This window comes from Herpailurus yagouaroundi, unplaced genomic scaffold (genome assembly GCF_014898765.1).
Source record: "Herpailurus yagouaroundi ecotype Mexico unplaced genomic scaffold, PumYag 142, whole genome shotgun sequence".
Lineage (NCBI taxonomy): Eukaryota > Metazoa > Chordata > Mammalia > Carnivora > Felidae > Herpailurus > Herpailurus yagouaroundi.
In genome coordinates this window covers 60,243,695-60,270,325 of record NW_024412397.1, presented here as the reverse complement: position 1 = coordinate 60,270,325, position 26,631 = coordinate 60,243,695, and the positions used below count along the sequence as shown (strand labels likewise).

The following is a 26,631-nucleotide window of genomic DNA, read 5'->3' as shown; positions in this document are numbered from 1 at the left end:
GACTTCAACCAGGTCACGATCTCACGGTCTGTGAGTTCGAGCCCCGCGTCGGGCTCTGGGCTGATGGCTCAGAGCCTGGAGCCTGTTTCCGATTCTGTGTCTCCCTCTCTCTCTGCCCCTTGCCCGTTCATGCTCTGTCTCTCTCTGTCCCAAAAAAATAAATAAACGTTGAAAAAAAAATTAAAAAAAAAAATAATGAAGTATCAATCACAGTTCCTTAGTTGTGACAAATGCACTGTACTATAATAATAGGGGCAGCAGGGATGTGGGGCGTATGGGAACTCTCTGTATTATCTTTTTAACTTTTCTATAAATACAAAACTATCCCCAAATTAAAAAAATTTTTTAATTAGCCATAAAAACAAACACACACACCCAACACACACCTCACCACATGGAAATTTAGGTCCTACCGTTCCCCTAACTGCCACCAGACTGCCACATATCTACTTCCAAACCAACCTCATGAGATCCTCTCCGGGGCCAACTATGACTATTGAGTGATTATAGACCATTTATCAAGGCTTATAATAAAGCTGTTAAGAATTCAGTCAGCACGGTATTGACATACAGATGGATAAATAGGCCAACAGAACAGAATAAAGAGCCCCCAAAACAGCCCCATTCAGGCATGACACATGACCTATGAGTGATATGGCATGCACATCAGTGGGAAAAAGTAGGCACTTTACTTACAACGAATACAGCTAACCAACGAATACAGCTTACAACTGGGAAAACTCCGGCAGCATACACAAAGATCAATTCCAAGTGATTTAAAGACAGGTAGGGGGGCGCCTGGGTGGCGCAGTCGGTTAAGCGTCCGACTTCAGCCAGGTCACGATCTCACGGTCTGTGGGTTCGAGCCCCGCGTCGGGCTCTGGGCTGATGGCTCAGAGCCTGGAGCCTGTTTCCGATTCTGTGTCTCCCTCTCTCTCTGCCCCTCCCCCGTTCATGCTCTGTCTCTCTCTGTCCCAAAAATAAATAAACGTTCAAAAAAAAAAAAAAAAAGAAAATTAAAGACAGGTAGGGACATAAAACTAAGGTTTCTGTTTTTGTGTTTTTTTTTTTTAAAGATCATCAATATAGGAATGTCTTCACGATCTCAGGGGTGGGGAAAGATATCTTAAATAAGACTCTTTCCTCAGGCAAAACACAAAAACAAAACAATAACAAAGGAAAAACATTGATAATTTCTATTACACAGGAATTGAAGCCCTCTGATAATGCAAAGCCAAAATAAAGAGTGGAAAGCTAAAACATAAATTTGAAGAAGCTATTTCAACACATACCTATGTGAAGGGAATAGCATCCTATATATAATATATACACATATGTATATACATGTATATACATATTGTATATGTATATACATATATATACATATTGTATATGTATATACATGTATATATATTAAATCCTTTGAATAAACAAGATTAGGATAAAGAACAGAAAACAGAAAAGTGGCAAAGACTTGAATAGGCTCTTCACGTAAGAGGAAACTTGAATGGCCACTAAACATGTAAAAAGACGCCAACTTCTTTATTGGTAACTGGGGAAATGCAAACTGAAATTACTCTCAGATGTCACTCCACGCCTCAACATCTTATGGCACCAAGACCTGGCAAGGATACAGAGCAACAGGAGGGCTCATGCACCACTAGTCCCCATTTTGGAAGACACTGGCATTACCCAGGAAAACTGAGCATGTGCACACCCTGCGACCAGGCACACTCTTACACAGCAGAATCTAGAGAAGTGCTTAAACATGGCACTATGAGATGTAGACGACTATCCAGGGGCTCCTGGGTGGCTCAGTTGGTTAAGTGTCTGACTTTGGCTCAGGTCATGATCTCGTGGTTCACGAATGAGTTTGAGCCCCACATCGGGCTCTGTGCTGACAGCTTGCTCAGAGTCTGGAGCCTGCTTTGGATTCCGTGTCTCCCTCTCTCTCTGCCCCTACCCGGCTCATGCTCTGTCTTTCTCTCTCTCTCTCTCAAAAATGAATAAGCATTAAAAAAAAAAAACAAAGAATATCCAAGAAGTCATATTCACAGTAACACCACCACAGAAATAACTCCAATATCCCTCAACCGTAGGATGGATAAATGGTGTCATACTCATAAACTAGAATAGCATACAGTGATGAAAATGTACCAAATCCAGCTAACATTCTTTGGGATGAATCTCCCGGGCACATTCAGAGCAAGACGCAAGTCGTCACACAATACATACGGTGAGATTCCAGTTCAAAAACCAGAAAACCCAAATCTGTTACTACATGAGTGGTAAAGCATAGGGAAAACAAAGAAATGATTATCCCAAAAGTCAGGGTTACTTCTAAAGGGAGAGAAGAATATATGGTTGGGGAGGAAAGCTTACTCATAGTTACATGGCTGTTCATTTTATTCTTTAAAATTCCCATTTTCGGGGCGCCTGGGTGGCGCAGTCGGTTAAGCGTCCGACTTCAGCCAGGTCACGATCTCGCGGTCCGGGAGTTCGAGCCCCACGTCAGGCTCTGGGCTGACGGCTCGGAGCCTGGAGCCTGTTTCCGATTCTGTGTCTCCCTCTCTCTCTGCCCCTCCCCCGTTCATGCTCTGTCTCTCTCTGTCCCAAAAATAAATAAACGTTGAAAAAAAAAATTTTTTTTAATTCCCATTTTCTTTAAATATACATCAATGTTTTACATATTCTTCATTAAGAATATTACTGAAAAAGAGAAAAATCCCAGATGTTCTCACTCAGCTCTCTGGGGAGCTCAGCCTTCAGTTTCTTCCCTCCTGCTTCCAGACCAGCATCAAATACAGGCCCAGCCACCTGCACAGCATCAGAAAGAGGTACAAACAAGGAAAGGCTCATCTCGGAGCACAAAACACACATTTAACAGCACAGATTCTGCTCATCTCATGTAAAGAAAACACTGTGTGCATTTTAATGCTGGTCATGATGTTTCCAGACCTTTTGGTCGCTTTTGATGTTCACTGGCTTTTGTGCTTTTAGGATGTGAATAAGTTGGATTTTTATTATCCAGCATCTCAAATTGTGTTTCTTGGTTAATATAATTTTAAACAAACTCCTTTGCTCACTGTTGACCCACTATCAAGACTGGAACGAGTTTTGGGGTCACATATAAGAATTAAAAGCAATGTATATATTCTTAGCAAAACATATTTATTTCCAAATCTATTTTTATCTGCTAAAGAAGCTCAAGTTTCTCCAAAAATTTGAAACAACCAATGCCTGGCAATTCCGGAAATGGTTGATGTACTCGTGGGAAAGTCTAAAGGGGTATGAGGCTGGCAAACAGGTTTCATCTCTTTAACTGGTGGTAACCACAGGAAGCATTGTGTTAAGGAGCCCAGGGCCGCAACAGGATCAGGAGAAGACAGTGCCATGACCGACGGGCAACGGTGCCATGGGTACGAGAGATGGGCAAGGAGGAGGCAGAAGAGCCAGCACGTCAAGCTCAAACCCCTCACTCTGCATACGTTTACACTGTGCATAAACTGTCCCCTCAGTATCCACCTGCCTTCCACCATTCCCCAGGCTAACGATCAGGTAGGTATTCTTCATGATCTCTCCCCCATAACACGTGCCAAACTCCCTCCCACCTCCACGCCTCTGGCCATTGTCTTCCCTTCCTGGAATTTCCTCCTCCTTGACTGATCCTTAACAGTGCAGTGGCATACTTCGTCGGTAAGCCTTTCCAAATCACTCCAGATGACCACAGACTCTCCTTTTCCTGAATTCTTTTGTCTGTTCTGCACCATAACATTTGGAGCTTTATTGAATGCAGTCTTGGGTGCCTGGGTGGCTCAGTCGGTTGAGTGTCTGACTTCGGCTCAGGTCATGATCTCACAGCTCGTGAGTTCGAGCCCCGCGTCGGGCTCTGTGCTGACAGCTCGGAGCCCGGAGCCTGCTTTGGATTCTGTGCCTCCCTCTCTCTCTGCCCCAACCCACTCACTCATATTCTGTCTCCGTCTCTCTCAAAAATAAACATTAAAAAATTAAAAAAAAAAAATGTAGTCTTGTATTGCTTGTTAGATATTTTCCTCCCATGTGTACTACTCTTGGCTGTCCAAAGAGAAGTTAATAAGGAAAATACTTTCTTCTCCTTTTTTGTACTTCCCATAGAACTTTGCTGCACACAAAAAGCTACCAAAAATTATTTGTTAATCAAATGCTTAAAAACTGATAGGACAAATTTCCTTCCTCCTAACACCCCCTTGTTTCACTTCTACTTCAGATGTTCTTTTCTTGGAGTACAACCTCTTCACTTCAGGAAGACTCTTGACTCACTGGGAGTGTCTCCACCAACCTCTCTCGGTGTTGCTCTTACAGATGCCAGAGCTCAGAGACTATGGTTCCAAGAAGGGCAAGAGGACACTCAGTCCCTGATTATCTCCTGGGAGGAACCTTGGGTAGAAGAGCCATTCCCAGGTCTTTCAGAGCCACCACCCCTGGGTAGAAGGTCTCTCCCGATCTCCAACCCCTTGTTTCTATCATCACTTTGGCTGGGTAACTTCCTACTGCTACCATTTGCAAGATAAAATATATTAAGCCTGAGGGGCCTTCTCCTGTCAACACGTCTCCTCCATGATCCCTCCGTCACCCTTTCTGATTTGTTCATAGCCTCAACGTACCGGTGAGGTGTGGGATTCCAAGGTAAAGCCAGTGGGAGACCCCTGAGCTTGAAGGATTGGTCAAATTAGAATCCATTAAAAGAAACCAAATGTCTAAATGATCAAGAAAGGAAAGGAGAGTTCTAATATGTGGCAGTCCAAGGGGGTTCACATACAAGGTCACGAGTTCAAAATCAGGGCAAGAAGACCGAGCAAAAGAAACAGGCCTGGGATCTACTATAAGGTAGGGGTAGGATGGAAGTAATTTCTCACAGGAAAGTACTTCTTTTGATGGCTACAGGTCAAGGCTTGGTTATAAAGCTGACAGGGAAATGTGAAGGGGGTAATTCTGGCTTAGGGGTCAGGGGTAGAATAAGATAACCTCTTCTTCCTCTGAAGACTTGGAGGATCTCGCCCCCATTGCCAACTAGGAAGATGGTTCCTGAGATACCTGAAGCCCCTCTTGTGAAAGTGCCATAGCCAGGTGACCCTAATCATTTGCCCAAGCTGACGTCAACCAACTATAGGTTGGATATGAAGAAGACCCACCATCCAGGAGGCGGCTGGGTACAAGGTGCTGACCTAAGCAGGAGCCTGATGTTAATTAGATGGAGACAAACCCAATCATCTCTCTTCTTCTGGTGACTCTCAGTGTGAGATGCCAAAGAGAGGGGGCCAGAGAACTGGCCGTGCTTCTAAGGGGATGACAGGACGATGGGTCAGGGGTGCTGGATCCTGAAAGGTGAAGAACCACTGTTTCCATTCTCCCTGAGGTCTGGAGAGTGGGAGGGAGGCAGGTGTGGCCTGTACAGGCTGGACATGTGCCAGGTAGTTCTAGGACTTCCTCATTCCCCCCTGTCATCAACCGTATCACCTAAGGCAATGCTTTTCCAAAGATGGTACTTGGACCACTTGTAAAAGAACCACTTTACAAAATGCATATATCCCCAGCCTTCTGATTATTGGATCAGAATCTCAGGAGCTGGATTCTGGAATCTGAATTTTTAACAGGTGCCCTGCGTGATTCTTATGTGTGTGGAACTTTTAAAACTACTGAAGCAAGGTGACCTCTTTCTCTTTTTCCTTTCAAGACTCGTCTGCTCCAATTCTCTGCCAGACCCAGGACAGGGCCATGCAGTCTCTTGTGGGCTCCCCAGACTTCCTGAGAAGGTTTCTTTTCTAGCTAGGCCCCAGGCCAAATCTGCCCTCCTTCGAGCCACCTGGAATTAGCCCCATGCATCACTTGTTCAAAAACCCAGTGACCCACCACGACGTGGCACTCATGTCAGCGTTTCCTGCCACCCGTGCGAGGCAAATTGCACAGCTCACGCTCTCTGCTCTGAGCTGCCCCTGTCCTTCTAGTTCGTGGGCCTCTCAGGTCCTGCATAATCAATTCAGCTGAGGTTCTCTGATTTTCTTGCAACTCTGTATTTCCCTAGAGTGTCCCCAACTTTGCAATCCCTACCTCGGCACGACCAGATGGTAGGGCCCAGGGGGTAAGGAGATGGGGCCTGGTTTCTTGGGCCCCATCAGGAACCGTATACTCTCCTGTGATCAGAGCTGTGATGAGAGCTTTTCTCCAAGGCACATGTTCACTGCAGGAAAGAAAAGTGACAACCAGCACTTACTGCATGGACGGTCATACATACAGCATGGCCAATTCCAGTTTGCCTCCTTGCCTCAAAGAGGGTGCATATGACTCCAATTTCACAGCAACCTGAGCACAAGGACATTTTGTCTAGAATTCATCAAGATATTCAGGAAAATCTCACAAAGATCAGGAGCCTAATAAAACAAGCTAGAAGGCCTGAATTCACTTGACCAGATGCTTCTGAACGCCTTTCACTCTGGGTAGTGTGGTCAGACCTTTATATCGTCTTCTGGAACACACAAGAATTCAAAACACAGTGACTGGATGGTCGGGTACCTCCTCCGTGAAGCACTTCTGTTCACAAACGTCTCAAGTGGGCTAAGTCAAATTCACAGCGTTAATTCCTTTTAAATTCCACTACGCTCTCAAAACACGCCAGTGTTACCTCTTCTTCTGGACTCACAAGCTTACACAACCGAAGTCTGTTAGAGGACCCCGGCTCCACCTATATACACGCTTATACACGCATGTCAAATCTACGCACGGTCCCTCTCCAACCCCCCAGTGAAAAATAAAATAGAGCCTTCTGGCAATTACAGAAAGGCAAAGTGTTTTAGGATTAGCATAAAAGAAGGTCAAGCTCTAAATAAGGTCTGGAGTATAGAGAATTGGCTAACTCCCCAGAAAAATCATACCAGCAGGCACAATCTGGAGCAGCCAGACGGGCTGACCAAGAACCTGATTCCACTGCCATGGAAAGTGTCAACAGCAGATGCCCATTAGGCCCTATCATTTACCAGACTATTCCTGTCCAGTGGGAGGCAGTTTATATTCTGAGCAAGGACTCCCTGCTTTCCTAAATGGGAGTTTTAATACAGTTAATCCGTTTTTCTTTTGCACCCTATGTGTGTTGGGGATGGTTGAATTCATCATTTAACCCAATGTGCTTATGAAACTTCAGTCCACCATATATAATATATACGATATGCATATATGTGGTGTGTGTGTATATACGTACACAAATCTACGTATATACCACTGCTCCAATATTTACTTATTATTTCTAACTAAATCAACCTTTTGTTCATTAATTTTTTTTGAGATAATTATAGATCCACCCTGCAGTTATAAGAAACAGATTCCTTGTACACTTTGTCCAGGTTCAAATTGTAACATTTTGCAAAACTATAGTGTAATATCACGAACAGGATACTGATATTAATACACTCTTATTCAGATTTTCCCAGTTTTATTGGTACTCATTTGTGTGCGTTAAGTTCTATACAATTTTTTTTAACTTTTTATGTTTATTTCTGAGAGACAGACAGAGAGAGAGAGAGAGAGGGAGCATTAGTGAGGGAAGGGCAGAGAGAGAGGGAGACACAGAATCCAAAGCAGGCTCCAGGCTCCGATGCTGTCAGCACAGAACCCGATGCAGGGCTCGAACCTACGAATCATGAGATCATGACCTGAGCCGAAGTTGGATGCTTAACCGACTGAGCCACCCAGGAGCCCCATAAGCTCTACACAATTTTAACCCCTGTGTAGGTTCACGTGTCCACCACTGCAGAGAAGAACACCAAATGGTTCCAACATCACAAGGATCTCCTGTGTTGTCCTTTTATAGCCACGCCCACTTTCCTCCCCATCCCCTGCCCACCAAAGCCCCTGGCAACCACTAATATGTCTTCTTTTTTTTTTTTAAATGTATTTATTCATTTTGAGAAAGACAGGCACAGTGCAAGTGGGGGAGAGGCAGAGAGAAAGGAAGAGAGAGAATCCCAGCAGGTGCCCCACTGTCAGTGAACAGCTCCAGGCGCAGCTCGAACTCACAAAACTAACTGCAAGACCACGACCTGAGCTGAAACCAAGAGACAAGACGTTTCACTGACCGAGCCGCCCAGGCGCCCCTGCTAATATGTCCTCTATTTCAAAAATGTTCTCATCTCAAAATCTCATATAAATGAAGTAATACACTATAAAACCTCTGAGATCAGCTTTATTCACTCAGCATCATTTCTCTGGAGGTTCATCCAAGTTGCCTGTACTTTGTTCCTTTTCACTGCCACATACGATCCCATGGCACGGAAGTACCACATTGTGCTGAGTCATTCACCTTTCAAAGAATACCTGGGCTGATTCCAGTGTCGGGCCATCATAAAAAAAAAAAAAAAAAAAAAAAAAAGGCTTCAATGAATCCTCACGTGTGGGTTTTGTGTGAATGTAAATTTTCATTTGTCTGGAATAAGTGCCCAAAGTATGATTGCTGGGCATATGTAATTGCATAGTTAGTCTTAAAGGAAACTGCCAAACTGTTTTTCCAGAACGACTGTACCATTTTACGGGCACCCCAGCACCCCAGGAGTGCTCCAGTGTTTCTGTGTCCTCGCCAGCATTGGGTCTTATCACTTTTATTCTGCCAATTCCGACAGGTCTGCCGATGATGCCGAGCACCTTTTCAGGCCCGTGCTGACCACCTTGATATTCTCTCGGGTGAGACGGACTCTCCCCATTTTCAAATTAGGGTTTTTAACTGTTAAGTTTCAGTGCTAATCCTTTGTCGGATACAGTTTGCAGATAATTTTTCCCAGTCTGCAGCTTGCTTTTCATCCTCTTCACGGGAGCTTTCGCGGAACAAGTGTTTTTGTTTTGTTTTTGTTTTTTAATGTTTATTTATTTTTGAGACAGAGAGAGAGAGAGACAGAGCACGAGCAGAGACAGGGAGACACAGAATCCAAAGCAGACTCCAGGCTCTGAGCTGTCAGCACAGAGCCCGATGCGGGGCTCGAACTCACAGACCGCCAGATCATGACCTGAGCTGAAGTCGGACGCTCAACCGACTGAGCCACTCAGGCGCCCCTACGGAACAAATGTTTTTATTTTGATGAGATCCTGTCTACCAACTTTTCCTTAAATGGAGGGTACTTTTGCTGTCAAGTCTCACAACTTTTTACCGAGTTCCAGATCCTCAAGATGTTCTCTTGGGAACTTTTCTAAAAGTTTTCTAGTTTTACTTTCTACATGAAACTCTAGGATTCATTTCAGAGTAATTGTTACATATGGTGTGAGGTTGGCTTGCAGGTTCCCCTCCACTATGGCTATCCAATTACTCCAGCACTGTTTATTGAAAAAGCTATCCTTCCTCCATTGAATTACTTTCGCATCTTTGTCAACAATCAGTTGAGCATATTTGCTGGGCTCTCTATTCTGTTTCATTGATCTGTTTGTACATCCTTCTGCCAACACCACACTGTCTTGATTACTGTAGCTATACAGTAAGCCTTAATAGAGAAGACAGTGATTTCTTCCACTATATTCTTCTTTGTCAATGTCATTTTAGCTTTTCTAGTACCTGTGCCTTTCCATATAAATTTTAGGACAAACTTGTTTCTGTTTACAAAACAAAACAAAACAAAACAAAACAAAACAAAAAACCGACCCTTGTTAAAATCTTCATAGGGACTACACTGAACCTATAGGTAGATCAATTTACGGAGAACTGACATCTGTTCTATATTGAGACTTCCAACTCATGAACATGGTATGTCTCTCCATTTATTCAAGTCTTGTTTGGTTTCTTTCGTAAGAATTTTATAATTTTCAGCATACAGATCCCATATATGTTTTATTAAGTACATATCTAAGTATTTCATTTTCTTTGTAGCCAACTGTCAAGAGTTTGTGTTTTTAACTTCGGTTTCTGCATATTCATTTTTAGATACAGAAATATAATTGATTTTTCTGTGTATATTGTATATCCTGAAACTTTATTGAACCCAGTTATTAGCTTTGGAATTTTTTGGACTATCCCTTTGGAGTTTCCACGTAGACAATCATGTCATGTACATACATCAACTTTTTAAACATTTTGCAAAAAAATTTATATCTTTATCACAAATGGAACACTAGCATCACTGTCATAAAAATGTAATTCTAAAAAATAAGTACAATAAAGACAAAATATAATTAAATTCCAGTTAAATACAGTTGCCTGCGGAGGCCCTCAATGTTAAGCCTGAAAGCTTGCTCTTTCTCTTTCTCTCTCTCTCTCTCAAAGGAAGAATAGCAAATATAAAAATAGGTGTTGAAAATTTATTAGCCTCAAACTCATATGGAATATTCTCCAGGATCAACCATACACCACGCCATACAATAATCCTCAATACATTTAAAATAATTAAAATCATACAAAGTATGTTTTCAAATTACAATGGAATTAAATTAGAAACCATCAACAGAAATTTGGGAAACTGGGGCGCCTGGGTGACTCAGTCAGTTAAGCGTCTCACTCTTGATTTTGGCTCAGGTCATGATCTCACGGCTGGTGAGTTTGAGTTCCGCATCTGTGCTGTTAGCACAGAGCCTGCTTGGAACGCGCGCTCTCTCTCTCTCTCTCTCTCTCTCTCTCTCTCTCAATCTCTGTACCTCCCCAGCTCACGTACACACACTCTCTCACTCAAAATAAATAAATAAACTTTAAAAAAGAAATTTGGGAAATTCACAAATACATGGAAATTAAACACTACACTACCAAATTAAAAAAAATGGGTCTGAAAATACATTAGAAAATACTTTGAATTGTATAAAAACAAAAATACAACATACCAAAACTTATGGGATGCAGCTATGGCAGTGCTTAGAGGGCAATTTATGGCTGTAAATGTCAAAATTAGAAAGGAAGATCTCAAATAAATATGCTAACTTCTACTTTGAAAAACTAGAAAAAAAGGGAGCAAAGTAAACCCAAAGCAAACAGAAGGAAGGGAATAATGAACAGAGGGAAAATAAATGACACAGAAGAACAATGGAAAGAAATCAGTGAAACTAAATGTTGTTCTTTGAAAAGATCAACAAAACTGACAAACTTTTAGCTAACTGAGCAGGAAATAAAAGGCTAAAATTTCTAAAATCAGGAACAGAGGCGTAGACATTACTACTGACCTTACAGAAATGAAAAGGATTATAAGAGAATACTGCACTACACAAACAAATGAGATAACGTAGATGAAGTGGATAAATTCCTAAAAACATACAAACTACTCTAACCCAAGACATAATAGAAAACCTGAGTATATCTACAGCACATAAAGAAGTTGGACTGGTAATTAAAATCTTTCCACAAAGAAAAGCCTGGGTCCAGTTGGCTTCACTGGTGATTTTATCAAACACTTAAGAATTAAGAATTAACATCAATCTTTCACAAACTCTTCTAGAAAACAGAAAAGAACACTTTTCCACTCATTCTACAAAAATCTACTGCTTTGATATATCAACATCAAACAAAGACTTCACAAAAAACACAAAAACTACAGACCAATATTCTCATGAATACAGACATAAAAATCCTCAACCAAATATGAGCAAGCTGAACCCAGCAGCGTATAAAAAGGATTACGTGTCAGGGCTAAGTGGAATCTGTCCCAGGAATGCAGGGGGTTTAACATTCGAAAATCAATTAATGTCATACATTATATTAACAGAATAAAGGACAAAAACCACATGATCACCTCAGAAGATTCAGAAAGAGCATTTCACAAAAATTCAACATTCATTCTTAAGAAAAAAAAACTCAACAAACTAGGAATAAAAGGGAACTTCCCCCACATCGATAAAGACGACCTACATAACCCATACCACCAATATCCTACTTACTAAGAACAACTAAATGCTTTGCCCCTACAACCAGGAAGAAGACAATGATGTCCACTCTCACCGTCTCTATTCAAATTGTATTGAGGGTCTAGAAAGGGTAATTAGACAAGGAAAAGAAATAAAAGATTTCTTTTATTGGAAAGAAAGAAGTAAGACTGTCTGTACTCACAGACAACATAATCTTGTACACACTAACAATGAACATACCATAAACAAAATTAACAAAACAGTCCCATTCACAGTAACATCAAGAACAATGAAACACTTAGGGACAAGGCTAACAAGGAAATGCAAAACTTGTACACTGGCAACTATGAGATATGGGTAAAGGAGATTAAAGAAGACTTTAAATAAAATAGAAAGGCATCTTATATTCACGGATCAGAAAACTTAATATTATTGAGATGCCAATAATCCCCACACTGTTCTAAAGATTCAACACATTCTCTATTAAAATCTCATTTGTTTTTTCACAGAAATTGAGAAGAGAATCCTTTTCACATGGAAATGGAAAAGACCCAGAATAGTCAAAACAGTCAAACAATCTTGAAAAAGAAAAACTAAATTGGAGGACTTATAAATATTTCGAACTTAGCAATCAAAATCATGCGGCATAAGCATAAGGAAGTATAGATCAACTGAATAGAATCAAGGGCCCAAAATAAGATTTTACATTTATCATCAACTAATCTTTGACAAAAGTGCCAAAAAAAATTCACTGGGAAAAAAGTTGTCTTTTTAACAAATAGTGCTGGGAATTAGATATTCACACAAACGATTAATTTGGACCTCCACCTCATAACACACACAATAATCAACTCCAAATAGATGACTGATATAAATGTAAGCTCTAAAATTACAAAATTCTTAAGAGAAAGCATAAGAAAAAAAAGAAGAAAGCGGAAGAGTAAATCTTTGTGATCTTAATTAGTCAATCACTTGAGCATAAGAGATAAAAGGGAAAAAAAATCACAAATTGGTTGTTAAAGTTTTGTACTTCAAGAGACACAATAAAGATTGCGAAGATAACTCACAAAAAGGAAAAGAAAATATTTGCAAATCCTATATCTGATAAGGGAATTGTATTCACAATACATAAAAAACTACAACTCAATAGTAAAAAGACAAATAACTCAATTAAAAATTGGGCAGAGGATTTGAAGACACATGTCTCCAAAGAAGATATACAAATGGTCAATAAGCAGATGGGAAGATGTTTAACATCATTAGTCATTAGAAAAATACAAACCCAAGCCACATTGACACAACTTCACACCCATTAGGATGGCAATAATGCAAAAGACAGGTTAAAAACAGTGCTGGCTGAGAACGTGGAGAAATCGGAACCTCATACATTGCCAGTAGGCATATAAAATGGTGCAGCCATTGTGGAAAACAGTTTGGCAGTTCTTCAAATTGTTAAATACAAAGTTTCCGTGACACAGAAATTATACTCCTCGGAGTATACCCAAGAGAAATGAAAACATATGTCCACACAAAATTTGTCCATGATCGTTTACAGCAGCACTTTTTAAAGTAGCCAATGAGGCACCTGGGTGGCTTAGTCACTTAGTGACTGATTCTTGATTTCCTCTCGGGTCATGATCTCACGGTTCGTGGGACCGAACCCCCTTGTGTCCGGTTCTGTGCTGATCCGGGCCTGCTTGGGATTCTCCCGGTCTCTCTGCCCCTCCCCTGCTTATGCTTGCTGTTTCACTCTCTCTCTAAAAATAAAGTAAATAAATAAAGTAGCCAAAAAGTGAAAACGACTCAAATTTCAAGTTTCATTCAACCAGTGAATGAAAAAGTAAAATATGGTACACCCACACAATGAAATATTATTCAGCCATAAAAATGAATGAAGTGCTAACGCGTGCGACAACACAGACGAATTTCAAAACCATTATGGTAAGTGAAAGAAGCCAGTCACAAAAGACCACATAAGTGCATGACTCGATTTATAATACAAAATGTCCAGAAAAAGCAAATTTATAAAGACAAGAGAGTACATTAGTGGTTGCCAGGGGCTGGAAGGAGCTGGATGTTGGGAGAGACTGTAAATTGGCATGTTCTTTGCAGGGTGATGGAAATGTTCTAAAATTAGATGCGATGATGACTGTACAACCCTATAATTATACAAAAATTTATTGACCTGTACACTAAGAGACAGGTGGATTTTATGGTGTCTAAATTAGTTCAATGAAATATATTTATAAAGAAATTAAAATTTTAAATTACGTATTAATAAATATTTAAAAATCAAAAATTTATTAGATCCATCTAGTCTTCCTCTGTGACTTAATCCAACGAGTCTTTCTCATTGAGGGTTTGAAAGAGAATTGCAAAGGGAGTCATTTCCTTGCTGCATGATTCCAGTGACAAGTAGCATCTAACATAACTTTGCGTGTAACAAAGGATACAATATACTCCATACTTTAAACCACAACTGCAAGAGAAGTCACATTCCAACCTCACTGAGGCCAAAGTAGAGGCGAAAGGGTACTTATCCACAAACCGGAACTAGTGGGACAGCAGGCCCATGATGTCACCACTGGATGTAGTATCTGGATGGTCTCCCACTGGGGATGGAGGGGCTGTGAGTGAATTTACAGTTCAAAGTGAGACGGATGGATTCTGTTAGGTGGGACATTTTGAAAATTATATATATGTATATATGTATATATACATATACATATACATATGTGTGTGTGTGTGTGTGTGTGTGTGTGTGTGTGTGTGTGTATAGGCTTATATAGGCTGGCCACAAAGCAGAATGCCTTCTAAGGAGAATACTATACCAGTGCATTTTTAAAAGTGAATTCCTTTAAACATTTTTTTTTTAAACGTTTATTTATTTTTGAGACAGAAAGAGACAGAGCATGAACGGGGGAGGGTCAGAGATAGAGGGAGACACAGAATCTGAAACAGGCTCCAGGCTCTGAGCAGTTAGCACAGAGCCCGACGCGGGGCTCGAACCCACAAGCCGCGAGATCATGACCTGAGCCGAAGTCGGACGCCCAACCGACTGAGCCACCCAGGCGCCCCTAAAAGTGAATTCCTTTTAAAAGGAACGTACGGTACGTCTCCAGGTATGAGTAGCAAGCCAACATGTCACAGACACATTTTGTCTGACCAGGCTGTACTTTTCTAGGAGCTGCCCCTCTTCAAGACCACCTACCTCCCTATTCTCATGATTACGGGGGAAAAATCATCTTGTACCCCCCAAATCCCCTCTCTTGGCCACAAATGCCTTGTCATGATATGGGGAGATCCTTCCATTGGCAATTTAAACTAGAAACAGAGAGAGAGTGCCAGAGACTAAATATGGAGCATATCAAATGCCAAAGCTAAAGGCAGCCTTGCTTTTTTTACCGTGGGGATACCAGCACCTTCCAATAAGTTCCCTTTTTCCTGAAAATAATTTCAAGTGGGACTCCATTTCATGTCACCAAGAATCCTAAATAATCCCAGTCAACTTTAAATAACTGTCTGCTTACCTTCCACTCTATCAGTTCTGCCACAATACACAAAGCTTGGTACCATTACAGCCATGCTTTTGCTATAACTCAATGGTGTCAGATGATAGGACCTTCCCTAGCAAAACACAGTCTCTAGCCACCCGCCCTCCCCCAACCCCATGACAAAAGTTAGTGATTCTGTTGCAATTCTAGACAAGCAAGCTGTTTTAGGGTCACAGTAAAGAATGGAGAGATCTGACCCAAGTCTAGGGAGTTTAGACATTTGTCCAGTCCCCAGAAAAACAAATGATTAAGTGGTGTTTATGGCTGTTATTGTAAACCAACCTGATGCAATGTGATACAAAGTGTCTGAAATCCCAAAGAAACAGAGGGATTTGTCAAAGGCCATGTTAAGAGCTTTTACAAGATCTATTTCCATTGTTTATCAACTGTTGGCTGAATCACCCTTGGATTAGCAAAACCTGAGGCATGATGTCTTTGTCTTCATGAAGATCACCGACTGAATTGCTGAGAGTTGAATTAACCAGGGGAATACAGATAGATGATACAAAATGGCTATTCCTTTTTTTGTTTGTTTGTTTTTAGTAGGCTTCACGCCCAGCTTGGAGCCCAATGTGGAGCTGGAACTCACGACCATGAGATGAAGACTTAAACTGGGATTAAGAGTAGGATGCTTAATTGACTGAGCCACCCAGGTGCCACTCACTATTCCTTTTTATAGCATTTTTATTTAGTAAAAATAGCTAGCTTATCAGGCTCCATAGAGCTATCATCAAATCTCTAGTCCCTACAGACTGGGTCCCTGCAAATCTCGTTTCAGGTTAAAAAAAAAAAAAAAAAAAAAAAAAAGATCAACAATTGAGTATCTCTGAGGGAAACCAAAGTGTTTGGTTTGATACATCACCTTAAGATTATACGGAGAACAGCCTTAATAACACAGGTATGACAGCTTTTTACATGCGGACATTCAGAGACGGAGGATGTTAACTATCCAAGAACAGTTTTTAATGTGTCTTACCTAATGTCTGAGAGATCACACTTGTTTCCAGCAATAGCCATTACAATGTTTTCTGGACCATGCTCCTTCAGCTCTTTCACCCATTTCTTCAGGGTATGAAATGAATCCTAAACCCAAAGTGTAAATCAATCATTGGAGAGACCCACCAACACAGTATCTCAACCAAGCAGAAATGTAAACCCAACCCAATTTAATAGACGAAAATATTTTCAGGGAACTCATGTACATTAACATCCCACCCCTGTCCTGGCACAAAACTTATTAGCTAAGTTATACTTAAATAACCTGTAGAACTTTCCTTTTCTAAAATTGAAACTTGATGAACTGAAGAAAGTCATGTTAGTAATTTTCTTCTATAAATAACATCAATTGAAAATTACAGCCTTGACTCAGCATGAAAAAGACTCAGTCATAGGACTAGACATGTTCGTGCTTATTTCAGGAAAGAAAAAGAATACACACACACACGAGAGAGAGACAGAGAGACAAGAGAAATCCTGATTTCCTTTCTGCCCTTACTCCCAACCATCCTCCAGCAAACCAGCCAAGGTAGACAGCACATCTAGGTAGAAGTGGTCAGGAACTCATGGACAGTAACAGTGATGGATCATTAGACCAGCAGTCCTGTGAGCTGAGTCAGCACTCCAGGAGTGGAAAGTCAGCAAACCACTGCAGTTACTTGATGGATAGCCTAGATCCCCAACGTGATAACTAAAAATGTGGTATACTACATATATACAATACATACGTCAACATTATCCTTGACATTTTAAGTAGTGTGATGGAAACACTAATAAAAAATAAGTATTCCATAATCACAAAACATGCAGAACTTAACCAAATCATTTTCCTCCACTTAAAAGGCTGACATTCTGGAGAGGGGTACTTGGCAGACATGACCTTGCCTCTACGAGCAGACGGTCAATTTGAAAAATGAATGATCATTGTTGTTTACTTAATTTGGTAGAAAAATTTGAAATGCTTCACTATATACAGGTGAATAAACTCAATAGATGGTGTTGATTATCCCTGGCTACCATGCTGTGAAGTCTCATTCCAGGCTCCTGGGATGACAAGCAGTCAAGTCTCTGTTTTGGTCTTTTGAAGACAGAGAATCAACACAAATGGGGCCGTTTTGAAGGGGACATTCTTACCTGTTTGGTAATATCATATACTATGACAGCTGCAGCGGATCCACGATAGTACATGGGAGCCAGTGAATGAAACTGTTTAAGAACAATGAATAGTTTTAGGCCAAAGTCAACACATTTCATGCAACTTCAAATTAAAATATAAAAGTTTCATCCTACATTATCCCTGTAAGATCCCTGAACTCCCCTTAGAATTTTCCCAGGGTTTGTATTAGGCAATAAATTCTCCTCCTTGACTACACATGTGCTTGTGGCTTATAGACCATGAAATTCACTTTTGGGAAAAGGCCAAAAATACGTTTTGCTTTAAATGTTACTCTTCTATGAATTTTCTTTTCTCCACTGCTCATCACTTATCTGATACGACGGATCCACGGACATCTCATTAGGATGACAGAGTGGTAAGAAAAAGATGCTTGCCAAGGGGAGGACAAGAAGAGACTGGCACAGATCACAAGACCCTCACTGAGCCTTTAATGAGGAACATTGAGCCAGGACACCTCCCCAAGCCACCCTCAGCCTATACGGCTGCCATCCCTCAAATGAACACAGTGACACAGACGAGCTCCATTCCAAAATGTGAGCACATCAAGTCCCATTGGTCACTAGAACCCTTTATCTCTAAACATGATAGATAATTATGCTGAGGATACATACAGAGTCTACGAATATTTTGAAGGATAGATCTTTGGATACATCTGGATACATCGTGGGAAGGTTTTAAAAGCCAGTAAGAAAAAGATAGCTCAGGCGAAAAATGGTCAAAGGATACGCGTAGCTAAATCTCCAAGGAAGAGATATAAATTGCCAGTAAATATTTTCAAACATTCAATTACAGTAAAAGAAATGAAAATAAAAGCAATGAAGAGGCATGTAGTAACTTATTAAATATTAAAAAGATTTACTATATCCACAGTTGGTATGGATTCGGGCAGGGGAGCATTCTCATATGTTACCTGGGAATGTATTTGAAGACCTTCTTATAAAAAGACATTCAATATCACTAATCCTCAGGGAAACGCAAATCAAAATCACAATGAGATATCACACCTGTTACGATGGCTGTTATCAAAAAGAAAGGGGGGGGGGTGCTGGGTGGCTCAATCAGTTGAGCGTCCAGCTCCTGGCTTAGGCTCAAGTCATGATCCCAGGGTCGTGGGATTGAGCCCTGTGTCGGGCTCCGTGCTGAGTGCAGAGCTTGCTTAGGATTCTCTCTCTCTTTCCCTCTGTCCCTCCCCGACTCATGTGTGCATGCTCTCTCTCTTTAAAAAAAAAAAAAAAGATAACAAGCGTTGGTGAGGATGTGGAGAAAAGGGAAAAGGGAACCCTGATGCACTGTTGGGAATGTAAACTGGTGCAGCCACTATTGAAAACAGTATGCAGGCAACACAAAAAACACAGAACTATACGATCCAGCAATCCCCCTTTTGGTTATATGCCTAAAGGAAATCTCTTCAATAGCTCGAAGAGATATCTGCACTTCCATGTTCACTGAAGCATTATTTGCAATGAACAAGACATGGAAACAACCTAAGTGTCTATTGAGGAATGAAGAAAGGAAGAAAAGGTGATGTGTATACACACACACCACACACACACACACACACACACACACACACACACACACACACAGTGGAATATTACCCAGCCTTAAAAAAGGAAATCCTGCCATTTGCAACAACATGGATGAATCTAAAAGATATTATGCCAAATGAAATAAGCCAGATGCAGAAACAAAACAACCTGCATGATCTCACTTATACATGGGATCTAAAAAAGTCAAATACATAGAAACAGAGAGTAGAAGGGTGGTTACCAGGAACAGGGAGGGGAGGGGTTGGGGAGATGTTGGTGAAAGGTTACAAAGTTGCAGTTACATGGGAGGAATAAGTTGCAGAGATAGAAGGCACAGCCTGATGCCTATGGTTAATTATAGAGTATTGAATCTGGAAATTTGCCAAGAGAGAAAATTTCAGGTGTTATCATCGTTTAACAAAGGGAAAAGGTAACTATGTGAGAAGATGTATTAATTACTTTGACTGTCGTAACAATTTCACTATGTGTATGTACATCAAATCATGTTGTACACCTTAAATATATAATTTTTACTTAAAAAACAGAGAGAGACTCTCTTTAAAAGCCGCTGTTGGTAATATATACCAAAAGTTGAAATGTGCCTATTGTTCGGCCCACCAACTCCACTTAAAGGAGCTCATCACACACACAATGGCCCTCATCCCTATGTTACACATGGGAGCAAATATTTGAAAACGACCTAACGGTTCATCATAGAGAATCCATTAATGGTGTCTGTATATAACAGAATATTCTGCAACAATTAAAATGATGGTGAGGGTTTTTATTTTTAGGAAACGATTACATACTGTTAAAGGGGGAAAGAAACAGTCTCGAAGCTGCTTATGAAGCATACTATAATTTAGAATAGAATGTGAGGTGGTCTGTCTATGTCTACGGCTACAACAATGTTTCTCAAAATGTTAACAGTGGGATTTCTAGTGACTTGTACATTCTTCTCATGAGAGCCTGTAGAGCATAAATGTTTACAATGATTTTTTTACATAGGTTTTTAAGTTGAAAAGAAAAAGCAACCATTTTTATTAGAGAGTAGGATAAGGAGCAGGGAGGGAAGGCAGGATAGATCCTGAAGCTTTTCCAACAAAACCATCTCACTCATTCGTGTTGGTTTCCCACATAATACTTATCACTGAATAAAGCCTTGCCAAATTGAAATGATCCTACTTGGAGATTTGAAGCACGTTAGTTCCCAAGGCATCCCTCGTAATGCGCTGTAGAGGGCTAGGGCAGCACTCTCCAGAGTGTGGAAGGAAACAGGCTCTTTCTCAACTCTCACGCCCTGGTGCAAGCCTCCACCTTGAACAGAAATAGCCATGGGGCCTCTGTGGTTTTTCAGAAAAGGGAACGGGTTGAATGGAGCTCAGGATGAACCCAGGAGTTCCCAGCTGACGGGCCCTGGCCACTTGCCAGGACCCCCTGGAGGACAGCAGACCATTTACCATGTGTGCCTTTCATATTCAGTGCCCAACACTGGGTGTCTGTTGTAATTGTTACACATCACTAAATCTATTTTTAATCTGTCCTTTAGCAGTCCCATCCACATGTAGAGAATAAAGTCAGAATTCCTGCCCAAAGGGAGGATAAAAGGAACGTATTTCTGAAACACTTCTGCTTTGCTAAGGGTTAAGAATGCATATAAAGTGTTCTTTTAGCCCAATTATATAAAACGCCCATTTTTTTTTTCAATATAGCCTCCATAATAAGAAAGGTCCACATAAACACACCACGTAGGAACAAAATCTGTATCTCAAAAATCAAGATACTTGTGGACTCAAGCACAAAGAGGAGCAAATCGCGGATATCTTCTTAAGACAGAGTTCATTTTCAGCTACAATACTATGAACTGAATCTAAAATGGTCACTGGTGTGCAGGTCTCATGAATTATTGAATAGATCTTTGTATATAATGCATTACTTGTTCTTTCCTTCCCCCAAATGGAATCATTTTGAAATAAATCTGTTGGTGAAGCCACTTAAATGACTTTATTGCCGGGGGCTTGGGAGTTTTAATGAGTTAAAAGTTCAAGTCTCAGTTCTAAAACCCAATAATGCATTGACCAACGGATAATATTTGTGGAGGACAAAACGATAAATCACTTCTAGCCTACAATGTGTATACTCTTTCCCATACAAATATAAAAACAAAAGCACCACAATTAGCTTCAATACTCGACATGACATAACTCAATTTCCGTAGAGTCTGAATTAAGACTGATAAAAACACTTACATAAAAAGGTTCTTCCAGAAACAGTTTCCCGATCACATGAGATTGATATAATTTTTAAATCTCACCTTGAGAGGTTCTTTGAAAATGAGCATGACAGAAGCCAATTCAAAATCCCTTCTTTCCTAACTATCCAACAAAATATCTAGAATGCCAAATTAAAGTGCTCAGATAACTCTTTAATTATTTAGAAGCAGCACGGGGAATTATGAAAAGCCAATCTGACTCTCAAAAGAAATGGCTGTGTATGTCCTTCGTGTGTGTGACTGTGTATTTTTCAACTGTTGTATGTCCACAGAATAAGAGGGAGGGGAATGGTCTTCTTCAAGCTGCTCAGACTTAGCTTTTACAGATGTATGCTAACCTTGCCCCCACTTCCAGCAACTGGGAGAAGGATAAAGTGGGCATAATCTTTCTATAAAACAACCAGACAAGGAATATCAAGAGTCTTGAAAATGTTCATACACTGATTCAACAATGGCACTTCTGAAGGGAATGATCAGAGATGGGCACAGAGTAACCAAAATTCACTCCAGAATCATCAGTAATGCTGACAAATCGGAACCAATGTCAACGTCTAACGATCAGGGACCAGAAACGTAAATTTGGCTTAGCCATACAATGGACTTCCAGGCAGCAGTGAAATTTACATTTCTGAAAAAACAGAAGATGACACAAGAGGCAAGATAGAGCAGGCTGGTACTTCCCTAGGGTCTTCTGCAGAACCCTGGGCCCACGAGGTGCTTTTTGGAAAAAAGGTTTCTTGGCCAAGTAAGTTTGACCAACGTTGTACATGATAACGCTTCCTCGGAGATTGACAAAGTATTATTAGTGAGTGAGAAGCTCTGAAAATTAGTATAGTCAAGAAACCTATTTGTTTTGGTTTTAACTCAGAATTCTCAATTTTCTTTACCTTTTTCCAAGTAGCATTTTTTAACATCTCGAGACCAGGTATGCTCAGAACCCACCTTAAAGGCAAAGTACGAAAAGATCTAGACTCGGAGTCGAGACATCCATGCCTGGCTGCCTGACTCTGTTCTGGTTTCTTTATTCTGTAAACTGTGGGTAGCTGTGGGGGTTGGGGTGGTGGTGGTGATAACTAAGGTTTTTCCAGCTCTGTGATGACACTCACGGCCAAGGCAGGACAGAGTCTGGATGAAACCTCTTCCCTTTGCCCTGCTTTTGATTCTTCCGGGTGTTTTACCTGTAACACAAATGTCCTTTCTTCCCATCCCACACCACCCTGTACGTGTGTACATTCACACACTACTCAGCACACAGTGGAAATTATTATTCCAGGAAATAGCCAAATCCTCCAGACCACCCAGTCTGCTTCAGGCAAAATTCCTTAAATGCAGGTTTGTGGCATCATAAATTCCACAGCAGCAAAAAAATCGTGCATGTCAAGAATGAGCAGTAGTGGAAAATACATCAAGTTTCCAAACAAGGACAAGTTCCAGCTGGGCTCTGCCTCCCCAGATGAGAACTATCCAAGCCAGAACGCTCTGGCATCAGGTCCAGGAACTTGTAGGGATTGGTTATGTGTTACGATGTTCAGAGAACAGTGTCCTTGGTGAGTCGCTTCAATGCAGCCCGGGAGTCAATGCTGTTCTGCCTCTGGTGCCAGCACAGGATCAGAAATTCTCACCATCCCACAGAACCCTGAGGCCAGGGACAGTCGAGGGCAGAAGCCAAAACATATCCCGTGGTTCATTAGGATTCAAACAAAGAGGGAAGTGGTAGAGGAAAATTCTTGACATTCCCAACATTCCCAGCTGGCAAACGCTGAATGGAAAAACCATCACTGAATGTTCTTTATGTGCCATTCAGAAGAATGTTTCTGATTTTTACACAGACCCTCTCTCTCCACAGAAAAGCAGAGGCCTATTTAATATGCCCACTCAGATGTCCTAAAACCCATTAGCAGGTAAAGTTGAAAAGAAAAAGGGCTGGGAAATTATACAGCAGACTATTAACGATATGATTTCTGAAAACTGCCATTATAGGCAGCCCGTCACTTGTTTTGATGCGTCCAGATTTTTTTTTAATTTTAATAGGTTACATTACTTTTACAATGAGAAGGGATTTTTTTTTTCCCTCCCCTTCCTTCTTCTTTCTTTCATTTTGCCAATTAAAGTCAAACAGCGTCCTCAGCATTAGGGGATCAAAGTATTGAAGCCAAAGTATCAGAAGGAAGCTGGATTTTAGAGGTAACCTGACCTCCATGTGGCTCCTTTTTGACAAGGTACAGTGCAAACCTTCTCTAGTAGAAAATGAAACAACCCAAATCCAAACCTCTTTCCACAAAAAAAAAACGGTGTTGGTGGGGAGGGCATGGATTCGTGTTTTGTAAAAGACAAGGCAATGAACTAGGCTATTCTGATCCTTAGAATAATGTAGGAGACAGAAGTCAAGGTCTTGAAATGATGCAGAAATACATTTTTCCCCACCCATGTAATACCCAACTGCAGAGAACCTCAGCTCTAATTCCTGTCTGTTAGCAAGCCAATGGAATTTCCTCAAAGTCCAGAACTCTGCCCCACCCTGTCCCTAAGTTATCTGTGTTTCTCATCACACACAGTCACCATTCATTTGAAGGAAATGCCACAAAGGTTGGTCATGGTTCTCCCTCTCTCTACTCTGCTCAGGTTGCTTTGGTCTCTCCCACCTGTGTGTAGCCTCCTGTTCACAGAAAACATCCCATCTTCGAGAGGCCTCCCTGCAGAATGGGACAGCAAGCCAACATCACCTGGGATTACGCCCAGAGCAGAAGACACTTTGCTCTGTGGGCCCCACAGCGGGGCCTAACCCAGTGCCCCCCGGCAGCGGCACCCGTCCCGAAGCCCTGCCACCACGGCGCCCGCAGGAAAGCCTGCCTTGCTGGGCACCCTTGAGGAGCTTCCCGAGTCTATGACAGCACCTTGCTAGAAAGGGATTGGAATCACACACTTGCAGGCGTGTGGTTTCATTCATCCCCAAAGCACCGGGCACCCAGGACTGTGTGCTGTGTTCACTGAGTGCAGCCTGAGTGCATCGTTCCTGGACTATCTGGAAGTTTCCATTACGGCATTTAAATACTGCAGTGGCCTCCATGCTGGCCACACAGCACCCAGAGGGATCCTTTTTTTAACTTCTGAGTTGTGTTATTTACACATACCATCGAATCTATTTTTAACTTTTTAATTGTGGAAATTTTCAAACATACGCACCAGAAGAGAGCATGGTACAATGCACTTCCAGATTCTCATCCCCTAGCCTCACGATCACCCCGAATACATGGCCGCGGGCATGTTTCCACCTCCCTTCCCACCCCGCTGCTAAAACCTTCTGAAGCAAATACTTGGCATCATATTATTTTAACTGTAAAGCAACTGACGTTTTTCTTCCAACTGTGTCACTTTTCAAAACCCTTCCAATGTACTAAGCATAAAATCCAAACTGTGTCCTATGGTGTCACTAGGGCACTAGGCTCGTCTCCCCCGCCCTCTCTCTCCAGCCCCTGGCCTCCTCCCTGCTCCCTCAACATGCAGCCACGTGGAGCCCTCAAGCTTATCTCACATGCCTTCCCCAGCCTGGACCACCCTCCACTAGATATCCTCACTCCCTCACTTCATTCACACCTTTTTCAAGGGTCACCTCCTGTGCGACCCTTCCCCGACCCCCTATCTGGGCCATAGCAGGGACTCAACAAATATATAACGATGGAACACATGTGATGAGTCCCTAACCCTGTGAAGGCAAGTTCACTGGGTAAGACTGTTCCCATTTTACAGGTGAGAAAATAGGCTCAGAATGGTTACATCAACTGCCCACGGACACACAGCTCTTCAATGGTGTGACTAGACCTTGAACACAGTCTTCTGACTCCAAATTGCATGCGTCTTTCCATTTCTCAGTTGCTTCTCTGCAATGAAATGTTGCTTAAGTTGACGTAATGCAGATACGGGCTTACACACGTATTCACTCATTCAACAAGTATCTACTGAACACGTGGTACACGACAGGTACTAAGCGATGGGGAAGCAGGAGTTGGCAGGTGGAATTACAGCCCCCAAAGATGTCCACATCCTAATCCCTGGGACCAGGAAATATGTTATGGTACATGGCAAGGGGGGGTTAAGACTGCTAACGGAATTAAGGTTGCTGACCAGCTGACCTTGAGATGGAAAGATTATCCTCCATTATACAGTGTCCAGTGTCATCCTAAGCGTCCTTACAATTGGCAGAGGGAGGCAAGAGAGTCAGAGCATGGAAGAGCTTCTGCTGCCGGCCTTGCGGATGGAGGGAGGGGCCACAAACCAAGGAATGCGGGCAGCCTCTGAAAAAGGCCAGGAACGGATTCTTCCCCCAAAGCCTCCAGAAAGGAACACGGCCCTGCCTATGCCTTGGTTATGAGCCCGGTGACACCCTTCTCAGACTTGTGACTTTCTGAGCTGTGAGCAAGTAAACTTGTGCCGTTTCGAGCTACCACATGCGTGGTTATCTGTTACAGCAGCCATAGGAAACAAACAGAGAAGGGGAAGGACAAGGGTGGAGTCAGGCCCGCCTTCAAAGGGGCTGCCCTGGATTTCAATGTCTCCAAACAGGGAGCTCTGTGTTCTAAGCACACTCCAGCTATTCCTGCTTAGACACGTCCTTCTGGCCTTCAGGAGCACCCTCTTTTGTTATTGAACGAAGTCCCCGTGTGCCTCATTTCCTTGTCAAGAATGGCATTCGCTGGCTTCATACACCCTTTGGTTTGTATCTTGACCAGACTTGGGAAATTAGGTGCACAAAGAAGTGAATGGGGACGGGGAGGGGCGGGAAGGCGAGGGTGAGGAGGGAATGGGGGAGTTGGGGGAGGAACGAGGAGAAAAACACAACCAGATACAGTGCTTCTTAGATTCTTAACAAGCGCAACCCCAGCCCCGGGACGCCTGTCTCCGGCGCGCTGCCTGCAGTCCTGGCCCTCTGAGCGTCGGAGAACGGAAACTGGCCTCAACCCAGGAGGCAGAGGCAATGCTTCATAATTAGAAGCTACTTAGGGCGTCCCAGACTAAAACACACTCCAGTAAAATGTCGTTGCCCGATTTGTGAAGCATCTTCATTTAGCGGCGTCACGGTCCCTCCCAGACCCTGTCCCCACGGAGGGGGCAGGGCGGGCGGCCCTGGACGCCCAGAGAGGAGGGGGAGACACCCACCGCGGAACAAAGAACAACAGTGGGGTCTCTTGTGACAGAGAGGGTGTAGAAGGGGCAAGGGGCAGGGGCTACTTGCAGGCAGGGGCGGCCCAGCCTTGCTTTTTAAGATCAACGTAG

The 26,631-nt window shown here is 42.1% G+C and overlaps 1 protein-coding gene across 2 annotated transcripts in view; it reads right to left on the bottom strand.

Annotated features, from left to right (window-relative positions):
- The window catches only part of RAB31 (RAB31, member RAS oncogene family), a 135,830-nt gene that overhangs the window by 28,573 nt on the left and 80,626 nt on the right, over window positions 1-26,631 (bottom strand). For both annotated transcript variants that reach the window (XM_040479406.1, XM_040479407.1), the window contains exons 4-5: window positions 17,517-17,588; window positions 16,363-16,469 (exon numbers count right to left, since the gene is read on the bottom strand). In XM_040479406.1, coding sequence (XP_040335340.1) covers window positions 16,363-16,469; window positions 17,517-17,588 — 179 coding nt within the window. The remainder of the gene's footprint in view (window positions 1-16,362; window positions 16,470-17,516; window positions 17,589-26,631) is intronic.